Genomic DNA, 14,356 nt, shown 5'->3' with positions numbered 1-14,356 from the left:
ACAAATGGAAGTGTACATTGACGGCAAATGTCTACCACCAACAGGAAAAGCTCTGGAAAAGGCGTGGAAAAAAAATCAGGTCTCATGCATTCATTTTGAAGCACTATTCAGAAGGCGTACCAGGTTCCAAACCACACCGCCTTTTCTTTTAGAAATGAATGAATTGTACGAAAATTAAGAGAACAGTGTAGTTTGGCAAAAAGGAAAGTGCAAAAATCATTACCTACAGTTATTTCCCCTCTTTCCATGGTTAACCTGGTGGAGCACAGGGTGTAGAGTGTGCACTGACCTGTACTTCCCTGTCCGCACTTGAACAGCTCTCATCCCGCACTGCTGGGCACCTCCTACATCATTCACAATATCATCTCCAATCATGATGGCCTGTCAAAGCAATGAAATACAGAAAAACTGGTGTCAAGTCAATTTTATTTCTGCCATGCTTCACATTCCTTTGACATAATAAACAGCTTGATTTGATGTTTAATACTGCCATCAGACAAATTAAACAAGATAATATTGTCATCATATTGATTAGAAGTCATCCTACCTTGACTATAATTCATGCTACGGCTCCTTGAGCAATATGCTGGTGCAGTATACATCCGTACAATTTGTAATCCATCACAAAAACCAAAGTGATTTGGCACACAATTCAGAAAAAATGTTGAATTTTATAAAGTTATCCCTATTGTGTTCCTAGCCACGCGTTTATGTTAGCCTTAATGGAAACTGCTTGGAGCATATCTTTTTTAAAAGTTTCCTTAAAATTGGTATTTTAAAAGCTAGTCAAAAACTTAAGCTTGTGATCACCGAAACATGCAGCCCATTTTCAGGTAGATACAAAAATTTGGGAAGTCTTCTGTCAGCGTAACATCTAATTGATTAATTTTTGCACTGTGGGACACGGTACGTACAGGCACAGCACAGTTTGCGTTACGGTCACCTGAAGTCTATGCAAATCCTAACAAACTCAGCTAAGCAGGTTATCAAAACAGGTAACTGAGAAGAGACCTTCCAGCTGGACTGAGGGGGTTTGGCTGCATGTCTGAAAAAAAAATGTAGTATGCATGTTCACTTCAGGCTTTGTGTCTTGGTTAAATCAGAGCATATCAACCAGGGGCTCTCATTCACAGCTGTGCCTGCAAAACTTCAAGTGCTTCCTATCATTCTGCAATAAAAGATATTACTCTTATTCTTCAAATTTAAAAATGGTTGTGGGTTTCCGTTTCATAATTTCAACAAAAAAGCAGCACATGATCTAAAACTAATAAGAAAAAAAGAATAATAAAATCAGCTTGCAACATCCCAAAGGCACTCCAGGTTACTCTGCAGAGAACAGAGGCAGCACTTAAAACTGGGGGGAACACATCAGCTTTGAAAACACAGAATCTAGTTTATCTATCAAATTTTAATATGGGATTTTTCACCTTTTGTATCAAAGTTGAATTTTGTTTAAAATACATTCATTGGCTGTATTTTCATCTTGCTGAATAGCCTCGTACTACCTAAACTTTACTGCCAGGCTTTCACAACAACAGTACAATGTTAGAAGGAAATTCCTGCCTGAACTTCTCTGCTCCTTCCATACACTTTTGATAACAGATTATTTTCATATTTGCACATCGGACGCATGCAATCGCTAAGCGAACTGTTGCTTACTAAAGAAATTGATGTTACATTTTGAGCCTAGGGTCTGTTACTACGGGTCCTCGTCCTGCCTGTGGGCTGGGGAAGGTCAAAAGGGACATATGTAACGGGAGCAGGACTGCCCTGGGTGGCAGCTGGGTTACTGAGAGCAGGACCAGGGGTACGCCACTGGGCACGGACAGAAAGCCATCCTAGCGTTTTTCCGTCTGGGGAGAACTGATAAATGGACCACTGTCAGCGAGGTCATGGGAATGAGGCACACAGCAGGACCAGAGGTCGGCTTCCCCAGCAGCAGCAACCTAAAGGGACTTCCAACTCTCTTCGTACGGCTGGCTGCAGCTTTAAGGAAAAAAACAAAAAAACAGAAAGTCTCTCTTGCATCTTGCAGGCACCATTCCAGTTAGTGCTCTGGTTAATACAAAAATCTCTTCTTCACTTGCCTTCACGTGGAAGCACCTCATTTTCACATAGCGTGCAACCACACAAGAGCACCGGAGAGCCCTGCCTGTGGCAGTGTGCAGGTGCCCTTGCTCTCACCGCTCAGCACTCCGCCGTGGAAAGGAAGGTGGGCGCACAGAGACCCCGGGAAGGAGGCTGTCTCGGCAGAACACATGCTCACGCATGAGCAGGGGGAGGTCCATTTTGCCAAAATTTAGGCAGCAAAAAAGCGATGCCACTTAACCCCAGTCCACCTGTCTCAAGAGCTTTAAAAACGCTAGGCTTACTTTCTAGATCCAGGGAGGAAATCTCAGAACAGCTCAGCTGTGTCCAGGAATACCTGGAACAGCTCCGGCTGATAAAAGACAAATCCTCCTTTGTGTTACACATCGGGTACAGCATGTGGGATTATATATGGCAGTTAGCAGCCCAGTTCATCTTTCCTGCTGTTTTTAAATACCGTTCACGTGAGGGATTATCATCACCCTCAGGTGAGGGGATGCAATAGGCCATCCCTGCGAGTCAAGGCTCATTTGTCCAGTTCCACTCCGAAGCAGCTCATTTTGAAATGCTTTATATGTGCACGGTCTGGCTTCTTTCTGCCTAGGAGCAACGCTGCTGTGATCACACTTCGAGAGCTCTTTTATGGAGCAAGGAGATGTAAAGACTCGTGGGAACATGGCTACAGCTCGGGAAAATGTGTCCATAGGGAAAGAGCAGCAGGAGGCTCTGGGACAGGCAGCGCTGCTTTTCCAGCTCCCTGCTCACAAACTGCTTCAAAGCCAGCACATGATGGAGGGCTCAATCTTTTTCATCTTCTCATTACTGGACCGTTTTCCTTATCCACTCTGCTCACAGAAACGCATGTGTTCTTGTTAAGATACGTGATGCAAGATCCCCTGTAGACAGCTCACTTTTCCCTACCACTCCAGCATGAAATGAGGAAAAATGAAGGGTTAATTTGAAGTAATTAGTAAATAAAGCACGTATAAACACACGACGAAAACGGATTAGTGGGAACGATTACATTTCTCAAAACAGCTTGGGGGAAAATAGGTAATAGGAGTTGGCTGGGAGCAGTTTTGCCAGATTTTGTCTGTCCTCCCCCTGCCCTTTTTTTTTTCCTCCTCTCATCTGTGTATACATCCTCCATTTTCAGTTCTGGGTTGCTCTGAAAGCAGGAAAGGGCAGAGCAGGGTGGCTCAGCAGACCCTCCAAAGCCAGAGGGAAGCTTGCTCAGCAGGGCTGTATTTCACTCCGTCCAGACAAGTTTTCCTGCAAGACACCCAGCAGCTCTGCAAGTGCAGCTGCACATGAGCAGCGATGCCTGTCCAGGCCAGCTTGTGGCATACGCATACCAAAATGTACTCCAGCCCCCGGGGATTTCACAGATTTACTATCGGTGAAGGGCAATAATCACTAAAGGAGGAGCAATTATTCCCAAATCATTAAGGATTTAAAAAATCATTGGCAAGAAGATAGAGGTCAAAAGGTGCACTGTCAAGGGAAATAAAAAAAACTCTACCTGTCAAACCTGGGTTTAACTTCCTCTCTGACTGCAATATGGCAAGAAGAGAAAGATATAAAACTGAAAGGTCATATACCCACCGAAAGCAAGAATGAAAAGATCCCCGTTTGTGTTCACAATTTACATGGGGATCGCACCATTAATCTGTGCAATTAGTCTGTGGAAGTTGCTTCTTTTTGATCAGCTACAAAATTACAACAAGGACAAAAATGTATTGAGATGATCTCTCTGGTTTTAAGAAAATCATCAAAGAATTAAGCTGAGTGTAATTTCCATTTTTCCTGATCTGTGTAGCTGGTGAGAGATGGGTGTGTGTGGTTGTGTGCAAGCGACACATAAAGCACACGTGTGCCAGAGCTGAGGGAAGCCATGGCTACTGAGCCAAACCTAACCCAGATCAGCAGTGATAATGGAGGAGATGAACACGAGCTCTAAGGATTCAGGCCACAACATGATCCCAACTGGACAAACACCCGCAGAGCAGAAATCACCATCCTGGTCAGTGATCCTACTGGTGTCACCACACACCCTGGAGGTGGGGACCGACTCCTCTCACCTACTAACACGGACAGCTTCAGAGATGGGTGAATGGGAACCTTTTCTATTATTTCCTCTGCAAACAGAGTTTTAGTATTCATTAAAAAAAAATCACAGAAACATGTTTGATCGGAAAAGGAGCTATGGAGTAAGAAAAGGGGCAGAAAGACCAGAGTATTCTGTATTACCTAGCTCTGCTTCTGTTGCAGTGCCTTGTTACTGGGAGTAGCTCACATGAGGTACTTTGGAGGCTGAAGCCTATGGAGGATGCAAATGTTACGGTGCACAGAAGGAGGCACGTGAATTTCAACAGAATATTTAACGCAGTGAATGTTTCTAGAGTCAAAAATATTTATGCCTAAGCAGGTTTTTGCTACAGGCTTAGCAGCAAAGTTAAAGGTGCCAAGGATGTAAAGAAATAAAGCGTATACACAAAATCCTGATTAAAATCAAAGACACTTTACGCAATGAATATGACACATTTATTTTTCTCCATATTCTCCGTGGCCCACATGGCAATCTCCTAGGCTTCAGGATCCCGTATTCCTGTTAATTATACTTCTATCCAGGAACTACTAGCTGTGCAAACAACAAACACACGTAAGGCATCACACGTGGCCTCTGACCTGGCAGAATTTGTACAACGAGGCAGGTGAAACACAGAAATACATCAAACCTCCAGGGCAGATTCCAAAAGCCCCAGGGCCAACTGAGTTTGGATAAGCTTTCAGCAGGATTCAACACTTGAAACTTCACACGGCCGCTTAACTCTTCTCTCCGAGATGGAAAATATTCCCCGTCAGCCCCAGAGGCAGGGCAGGGCTGGCCGGCACGGTGGCGGATCCCCGTGGCACTGTGAGGGTGACCTGCCTCTGCTCTCACGCACCACTAACTCCCCGCTGGGACGGGCAGCTGGCCGAAATGGGACCTGGTTAACTACCAGTACTTTATGCACTCGAGTATTACCTGCCATAACTCCTGGTGAAGCTGGACAGTTTGCTATAGACAGAACTTTTTATGATTATATAAAAGTACGGGAGCCTTAACGTTATTTAGGTTTTATTGTAAAGCCATAAAAATCATCCACTGTTACAGCTGCCTTAAAACACATGAATTAGGTATTTCGGTAACCTTTAAGATGTGTTATTCTTTGTCATATTACTGAATCATAAGACAGGTCTGGTTACCTCTAAGAGGTTTAAATTTCCAATCTATTAAAGTAATACTGGCAATCTGTTATTTCTAGGCCATTGAGGAAAGGTTAAAATGAAAATTGGACTTCAGGGAGTTCCTCCTAGTCTAAGTGCAGGTTGAAAACATCTCAGTAGCAGAAGGTAAAGTCAGGGTCTCGGTAAGAAGCAGTTACCAAGGGAAATGACTGGTGATAACTTTATTGATTAAAGCAGCTTGAGAAATTTAAGATTTGCCACTGTCTAGCATTACTGCGGTGAGACAGCTTTATTAAAAAGCTATTTTTCATTAGAAGTCGGGTAAAAGAAAATTGTAATGTTTTCAGAAGCGCAGCTCTTCTAAAATGGTTTAATGATGGTATGGATTAAATGTATTCCACAGGTGGAATAAATTACTGGTAAACATTTTATAAAAGTAAAGGCAAGTAAAGCCACTCCTCATCTTGTCATTACAAACACAGAGAAGTAAAGCTCATTTGGGAGACAGATTAAAACCTCACACGGTGCACTACTAAGGAACTTACTGAACTGCATATATCGTGTTTTTATTATTACGTATGACTAACTAACACAACCTGCAAATCCGTCTCGAAAGAACATTAAAGTTACAAGGTCAAGCACTCAGAAGTTACGAAAATACACTACAATTATGGTGGTGTGCTCTTCTGTAATTTGTTCCTCCTACACATATTCTTCATGGTCTAGTTTTTAATTACAGCAGCAAGCCCTGGTTTTCCATCATCGAGAACACCGACAAGGCACCCGGGGCCATTATGCGGCGGTACCTACTGCAAACCTGCTGGTGAGGTGCATATGTCCTTTATCTTGATTCTCTGTATAAGAAAAATTACACCTACAGACTAGACCTGTTGTTAGAAATTGTTGGCATTTCATACTAGAAACTATCTGGGAAGAAAATATCAAGTTAGTCACTAATAGCACTGTGAAAATCTAGCAAACAGCAAGGATTGAATAAATAATAATCTCTGCCGGGGACTATTACTCCTTTTCTGTACTCAAACTGAATGCTCCTGAAGTCAGCGGGAACCACTCCCCAAGGCTCACCCTATGGGACCATTTTTATACCAGCCTGGTGATGCATTAAATCATCTGCTCAAATTTGGTTCTCTGAGGCAACGAGAAACAAGAAACTCATCGAGAAATGAGGTGTGGTGTTGCAGCCCAGCGTGGAAACACATCCCTGTGACGATGTTCTCCCACAGTGGCAGGGGCTGACACGCTGGCAAGGTGGGCAACACAAAGCTTGAAGAGAACTGCACTGTCCTGACTGTGAAAAAGGGAAACTAATGTCACTATGCAGGGCCTCAAGATAGAAAACCCCAAAAGAGCACATCGCTCGTTTCTCATACAAGAAGAAAGAAAACACAAACCTTCATACCTCTGATTTAGAGGCATAAAATCCAAGGGCTGAACTCTCTGTGTTTTGTTTTGTTTTTTCTTTGTTCTTTTTTCCAGCTACCTTTTTCTTGAAATGCCATTCAGTTTCTGAAATGGATTTTTTTGGTTTGTTGGTTGGATAAATGGATTGAGTAATTGCTCAATACCTAGGATATTTTGTTCAGCCTGAGCTATCTTGTTACTGAGAAGATATTGACAAACTGAAGGGAGTGCAGAAAAGAGCACCGCAGCAGGTTAGGGTGCAGAGTGACTGAATCACAAGGAAAGTTGCTGAGAGCTAAACACAGTTTTAGTAAGAGAAAACTACTGTAATGATAAGGAGCCTGGAGAAAATTGGAAGGAGAAAACATCCAGGAAGGAAAGCAGTTATTTTGGTTGTTACCTGGAATAAAACTAGAAGTAAGGATATAGAGTTTCAAAGGGAAGCATCTCAACGAATCTCAGAAAAAGCTGCCTGTTCATAAGATCTACTAGAGCTTGTGAATACTGTCCCTCAGGTACTTAAAGCCCGGTTTGGTTTCTCCTCACTTAAAACCACTCTGTACAAAACACTGATAAACATGGAGCAGGGGAGCACTCCTGCATGGGGAAGGAGAGGGATCAGATGGCCTACAAGGTCTTTTCCATCTTCCCATTCAATAATAAAGTAAAACCCAAGCACATAGTGAATTACAGGGCCATAATTTCTTCTCCAGGCTCCACGGACCTACAAGCCACCCAAACTTCACTCCTGTTGTTTATGATGTCACCAAAAGCCTGTGATGGAGTTATTACCTTGTAATTCGCTGTCGTCTGTTAGTCATTTCATACTCATCCTTATGTCCTGTGTGACACAACAACAAATCAATAAAGAGGGCACAACTACAGGGAGGAAAGAAAAAACGGACCATGCTAAGTAAGCAGGGAGCGTCACACACTCGGTGTGTTTCTGGAAAGCCTGATGAAACCAGTAACAAGAGAAGAGTTTTGGGGTCAGACAGTGCTTCTGTTACTTCTGTTTTTCCCCCTTTAGGAACTGTACTAAAAAAAAAAAGTAGCAAGTGTGACACCAAATGAAATAACATTTTAGCTGCAATTCCACCAGGCTGCAGCCTTCATGGCTCCTGTTACATTGTGAAGCACACCATCCTCCATAATTCCTTGGGAAACCTGACCTTTATTCCCTTGTGCTGTTTTCTTTAGTCTCCAAATAAAGGAATTCTCAATAGAAGTACATGTGCTTCTGAACTACGTGGTTTAGAATGAAGGTGAATAAGAAGGCTCATCGCAAGAACACAGAGAAACTACATCAGGGAAAGGAGGATGGAAAACTCTAAAGGAGGTAAAGATACAGATGGTACAAGTCAGAGCAAACAGAGACAGAAGAGAATGAAAAGGGAAACAGGAAATGGTCAAGAAGAAGCCTCAGGACAGCAAAGAAGTTCTGAGGAAAAATAATACCATGCCTTCCAGGAGGGTAGGAAGTACACGCAAGGCAGAAAATATTCAACAGACCCCAACCTGCTACCATTTATCCTCTTGACTCTCAGTCCTTCACATTATTTGATAGAATGGGTAAAACATTTTTCTTCCCCTCCAAAGCAATCTTTCAGATTTTTTTTAATAATTCATAGAAATATCCTGAATATAAGTATTTCTCTGCACCACGTATGACAATTTTTTTTTTCCAGAAGCGTATTTCCACCCGCTGTTTACCATGTCCTCAAGGCCACACTCCCCTCAACCTTTTCTGTAACTTTCTGTCAAAGACAGCAAACCAGTGTAGGGGGCATAACTACATGGCACAGCCAACAGTCATGGCATCAGCAACATTACCTGCTGTGGTGGAACTCCCATTTCTGCTAGGGCTGACTCAAAAAATGCTTTTGCTGGTTTTCCCACTACCTCAGCTTCAACATCACAAGCATACTGGGAAAAAAAAAAAAAGAGAGAGACAAATAATGCTATATAGATCAGAAAAGGATTTGTTCAACTCTGTAACTCCAGTCAATTGTATAAGAAGTATGTGATTATTGATTTCTGCCCTTAAATAACACAATGGATTAGCAGATGAAGATAGCTATCTGATAGTTTGGATAATAGGAGGGTTCAATGCTCTCTGTCAGAAGAGAAAGTCATCCTGAAACATCTCAAGTTACAAATCTGTTTCATTCTCCATCATGGCAGCAGTCTTCCTAGTCAGTTCCAGTATCACTGATTTTTGTAAGAGCGTCACTCTTACAGAAATAACAAATATCCTTCACAGGAAATGATCAAAAGTATTGGAGTAGTGAGTATTGGCCTTAGAAGATGTGGGGAGTTTATTCAATACTCCTGCATAATTTTAATGGTTCAAGTGACAAACCCGAGTTAAAAAGCTCTGTTCTCCTGAAAGTAAATATCAGCACTACGCTGAAAAACTTGAATAAATGACATGTTTATAGCTTGTTCCTAGACAACAGGAAGCCTGACCTTCTATGGGAGGCAAAAACTCCCTCCAAAAAAAATCATACTGATCCAAATGTATGTAGTGCAAGCACACATTATATCCACTATCTTCTGTGCTTGTATACTCCCCTACTTTGCTTCCTTCTCTGAATTCACTCTGTATCTACTTTTTAAAAATCTCTCTGCAAGCCTATAAAAAAAGGATAACGATTCTCTCATTCTCTCACCCTTAGGTTGGCTTATCTATTGGGTTCCAGTTATGCACAGACTTAATCAGGCTTAAAAACAGGACTACCCATAAGAATCTTGCTGAATAAGGGCTTTATGCTGTAAACTGTTAAGGGCAAGAGCTGTGTTAAATGCTATGCCAAACATAAACAATTTTTCTTGGATATCTTGCAGACAATATACTGTGATTTTTCTTTTCTGACTTCTTTCAAGGGCCTCACTTCCAATAAAGATACCATGATGGTAAAAGTTCCCATTTTAAATACAGAAAAAGTGAATAATACAAATCCATCCATCTTTAGAATGCAGCAAATGAGTTTCAGTCTGTGGAAACTTCCTCTACCAAGGTGAGTAATTACAGAAGACGACCCATATTTATACCAGTTACTCTTTAACAAGGTGCACAGAGCAAGTAAGCATAAAGCAAGCTATAAAATACCTCTAATGCCTTCATATATGCTCCAACATCAAGTTTCAGGCCATCAGTTTCTTTATAGTAGCGTCTGGAAATGAAAGTGATAAAGTTCCAATGAAATGAAAGTGTTGGCAGTTAAATACAAAGAAAGTACATTTTATTATTTCTGTGCCTATATAGATGTCCATATGGCTGCAACAAAAAGTCGTCATCAGAAGCTTTAATTTAGCACCAGGAATTAAGAAAAGGACAGGCTAAGTACTGTGCAGTGCTGGGGAAAAGATTTCAGACCAGGTGTCCCTCTGGCATCCAGGACACAATTCTACTTATTCAAAGTGATTTCCTCTAGCTTGGATTAGGGGTGAATTTGGCCCATCTCCTACTGCACAGAGTACTAGTTTCTCATAAAGGCCAGTAGTTACATCGCTCTTCCTTTGATCAGTGAGAGACCCTTTGGCAGATGCAACGTGAGGGCTGGCACCCACCAGCAGCTGTAACGCCTCCTCCAGAAAATTTGGAAGGAGACCCCAGGTAGCTGACCACCTTTGCTTGTCACAAACCTCCCACACAAGCAAAGCCTGTTTAAGCTCTCTTTGCTATCAGGACTAAGAAAGCCCTCAAAACTAAGTTTTGCTCCTTCTAAAAATGTTCCTATTGCCATGAAGTTCTCAAATTAGTTACTATCTTTCTGGTGTTTTTCTGGACCAGCAAATCACGTTAACACAGGTCTTCCAAGCTGTCCTTATCAGAGCAAAGACAGGTTTCTGTATGACAGAAAAGAAAAATGTAGGATGAGCAGTCAGTTAAGATTTTATGCCTTATCTTTCTGCCATTTTCGATTATTCAGCACAGCTTCCCTTTAAAATGACCACTTGACCTTTGCTAGAACAGCCATTAACCTTCTATAGTCTAGCGTAAACAGCTTAATTTTCTGACAGTGGCATGACAGAAGAAATTACAAAGCCAATTCCCACTCTCAGCCCAAAACAGATGCTAAATGTAAATCACTCCATTTTCAGGAGGAGGGCATTCTGCTTCAGTGACTCTGACACTTTCGTTTTCCATAGAATGAACTAAAACTTCAACAGAAATCAACCTGCTTGCTCAAGGTAGACGTGTTGTTAAGGTCCTACCAATTACACTCATTCCATACATGAACAATGAAACTGGCTTGTGGTTTTTTGTTTTGTTTTGTTTTTTTTGTTTTTTGTCTTTCATACGGCCCTTGGCATCAGTGATGCTTCTTAGCTATAAACTGATAAATAATCCAGTTTATAATCTCCGTTCTTCGAGTCTGAAAACTTCTTCAGCATTTGTTGCAGAACTCATGTTCACAGTATCTAAAGGACGGACCATAAAACAGGACGTTCACAATGAAAATTGAGCTCAGGAAGCCCAAACATGGGTTATTTCCCATTAAAAAAAAATAATCCTTAAAAAAAATAATAATACTGCTTTAGAACTGTCTACATCAATGAACGACGGAATAAATATTTTTATATGCATGGGGTACAAAGGCATTTTTGCATTGCTCACGCTGCCAATCTTAAACAAAGGTTTATTCTATATTTATCTTTGAAAGACAGTATTATGTGATACAAAACTTGGTTATTTTACATGCATTAGCTATTATGGTGTTAGCTCGTATCATTTTCTCCTTACCCTTCTAACCAAAAAATTGCAAAGATTTTTTCCCCACGTTACAGGATCAGAGCGTGCAAGCGTGAGGTATGGAAACACGTTGGATTTAACTGCTCCTTCCCGCTGTTAAATTCTACCCTGCTGGATCAATAATCCACAGACTAAGAAGGGCTTTCATGCCCATTATGGTCTATTGAACCACTGAAAAAAAGTCGTTACGGTTTCCTCAAACTAAACACGTGTATTCTTTTTTTAAGCCCATACACTGGTCAACAGATAAGAATAACTCCTCCAAGGCTATGGGGATTTGTCATTATTCAGCACTGCCATTAATAACCACCTGTTTAAAATCTCAGAATACATCTAACTGAATTGTTTTTACTAAAACATCCAAATCCCCTGACTGGACTTTTCCTGCCTATGAAAACAGGCATGCAAAATTTACTTTTGATGTTCAGGGTATGAATTAAAAATATCTCTGTATATTCAAGCTATCAAAACAACCAATTTGACAGTTGCAAAATCAGATATGCTTTTTATGCAGCCTTCCTCATACACACCAACCTAGCTATCTCAGTATATCCTTGGGCTCTCCCCTTAGGTCTTCTCAGCCCCCACACTTTGATCGCAGCCAGATATCCCCCATCTGTACATCACTTTGGGTGGAGTTTGTGCACTGCAGCTAATTTCATAAAATGGCAGTGTTTCCATGTTAGCAGACGAAAACTCTCCTGGCTTATTACTTATGTACAGCAACTCTCAAGCCACCAGCAGAAAACGGCTCCCTTATGTACAATGTTTTCATATATGCAAATCGATCTGCAGGGCATTATTGCCACCTTTCAGAGACAGCACCTTTAAGTACAATTCAAACAGCATGGAGCCATTTACGTCACACAGCCACATCCAGTACCACATCTCAACTGCTATAAACGTGGGCAGGATTTGAACCCAGAAGAGGAATTCAGGCTCACTGTTGACTGATGGAGAATATTCTGGACCACCTGATCCTCCGCACCATTAGTAACTTCAGATGCTGGAAGGTTAAACTGCATCAGTAATCCAGACTCATCTTTAAAGAAAAAGTTCTCTTCCTAGTGACTTACAAAACTACTGCTATTTGACCCTCCCACCACCACCTGCAAACGTGTGGATTGTTTCATTGAGGTCTAGCTCACTCTTGAATGCTGACTTTGAAGGATGGGAGGCTAGAATTTGTTGTACTTATACAACAGGGTGTCTCCAGGTTCTCTAAAGGCTGCTACAATTCCTCCTCAGAGCAGCAGCTACAATTCTCATCTTCTGAAACACACCCACACAACTGCTCACTCTGTACCGACTGCAGAAAAATGGCCATCAGCAGCTGAACTTCACAGGATGCCCCCTGCAGCACACCAGAGACCTACAGATGAGTATTTCCTAAGTCAGCTGTAGGATTCAGCACAGCACACCGAGTGACTTCCAGTGCTCTCTGCAAAGCTGCATCTGCGCAGGGCTGAAATGGATCTCATCCCAGTGAGCGCTGCATCCATACCACCTAGTTTTAGAAATCTAACTCAGCATAACCTCCTGAGTTTCTCCTTACATCCCTGGAAAGTCTACAAACAAGTGACTTGGGACAGGAAGCCAAATTCGATGACTGAATTACCTACCCACTGAGGATCTTTCATTGACAGCTACCTGGGCAAATCAGGTCTAAACACATTGACTAACTGCTTAAAAGTTGGCAGTGTGAATGCCCACACCAGCATCTGGCTTCCACTACGTACCAAGGTACTGGGTGAAATGTAAAAACGTACAGACTAGAGAGAGAAGCAAAAAGTGCTCAACTCACCCTCTTCCAAGGGAGATCAACACAGGCTTCTCCAATCCAATCAGAACTCGGAAAGCTTCATTAACGTTTGCGTAGGAGAAGTTTTCTGCTGCATCCCCAACAACCACACAGTTTGGGTTTGTTTTATCAATCTCAGCAAATTCAGGGACGAGATCTAAAGAAAAAAAAATACAAATCCCTTACTGTTACATATCCCATTGGAACTGATGGTTTGCTCCTAGATTCGTGTTTCCTTTCACTCATTGCTTGAAACATTAATAAATAAATAAATAAATAAATCCAAGTCTGAATCAACTGTTCTTCAGCCCCCTTCTATTCCTGACCAGATCCTGATATTCACCTCAATGAAGAGGTGAAAACCATTTCCCACCCTTGCCTGAGCACCCACTTCTAAGTGGCTCATTACACCCAGGCATCTACACCTGGAGCACAATGACGTACTCACTTGGGGCTAGCCTGTGCACAGGTAAGTTTGCTCTTTACCTCCCCATTATTTACTGTTCATAAAAGAAAACCCTTCAAAAAGAGGCCTCCCTGTCTGTTGTTCTGCCAAGTCACTCCACCAGCCTACCACCTCTAGGTGTCTTCACCATACCACTGATGGAGATCTCACCCAGGCCACACCATTAAGTTTATTCCAGAGTCTCGTGACGTAGGAAAGAGTAGGAACATCACAGCTGGGAGCAGTTCCCCTCAGCACGCTGCTCTATCGCAAATCCCCACATCCCTCTGGGTTGTCCCCACCCAAGTCCCAGTGTCTGCTGCAGCATTGTCCCACCGTCGTGAACGAGCAAGTGTGGCCTCAGTCCACGCTCCTTCAAGAGGCGGCAGGCTGCTGGTGCTGGGGCAGTGACTTCGGCCACGGAGATATCAAAGCCCAATCCCTGGAGCTTCTTCACAAACTTCTCTCGGGTCGCTTGTGTTTCGTTAGTGCAGAACCGCAGCTTTAGACCAGATGCTTTGATCCTGTTGTGTAAAAGCAGCAGAGGGGTTAATTGCACATAGAAAAGGAGGTGGGAGTACCAGCTTTGCTATCCCACATCTAACATGGT

At 42.2% G+C, this 14,356-nt stretch overlaps 1 protein-coding gene and 1 long non-coding RNA gene across 10 annotated transcripts in view; one reads left to right on the top strand and one right to left on the bottom strand.

Moving 5' to 3' along the window:
• LOC121073346 (phospholysine phosphohistidine inorganic pyrophosphate phosphatase) overlaps positions 1–14,356 on the bottom strand; it is a 171,285-nt gene that overhangs the window by 144,718 nt on the left and 12,211 nt on the right. For 6 of the 9 annotated variants that reach the window (XM_040564183.1, XM_040564186.1, XM_040564182.1 and 3 more), the window contains 5 exons: positions 14,083–14,270; positions 13,305–13,458; positions 9,854–9,917; positions 8,575–8,667; positions 290–381 (listed from right to left, as the gene is read on the bottom strand). In XM_040564183.1, the coding sequence (XP_040420117.1) occupies positions 290–381; positions 8,575–8,667; positions 9,854–9,917; positions 13,305–13,458; positions 14,083–14,270 (591 nt within the window). Of the gene's footprint in view, positions 1–289; positions 382–5,521; positions 6,847–7,533; positions 7,583–8,574; positions 8,668–9,853; positions 9,918–13,304; positions 13,459–14,082; positions 14,271–14,356 lie in introns of those variants that run through there. The other 3 variants (XR_005821641.1, XM_040564189.1, XM_040564188.1) reach the window with 3 other exon arrangements.
• Positions 6,693–11,094, top strand: LOC121073351. Its single transcript, XR_005821643.1, has 3 exons — positions 6,693–7,654; positions 9,628–9,761; positions 10,849–11,094. It is a non-coding gene; the product is annotated as an uncharacterized LOC121073351 (long non-coding RNA).

This window comes from Cygnus olor, chromosome 7 (genome assembly GCF_009769625.2).
Source record: "Cygnus olor isolate bCygOlo1 chromosome 7, bCygOlo1.pri.v2, whole genome shotgun sequence".
NCBI lineage: Eukaryota > Metazoa > Chordata > Aves > Anseriformes > Anatidae > Cygnus > Cygnus olor.
The sequence above is the reverse complement of the archived record's forward strand: the minus strand, read 5'-3'. Positions and strand labels throughout refer to the sequence as shown.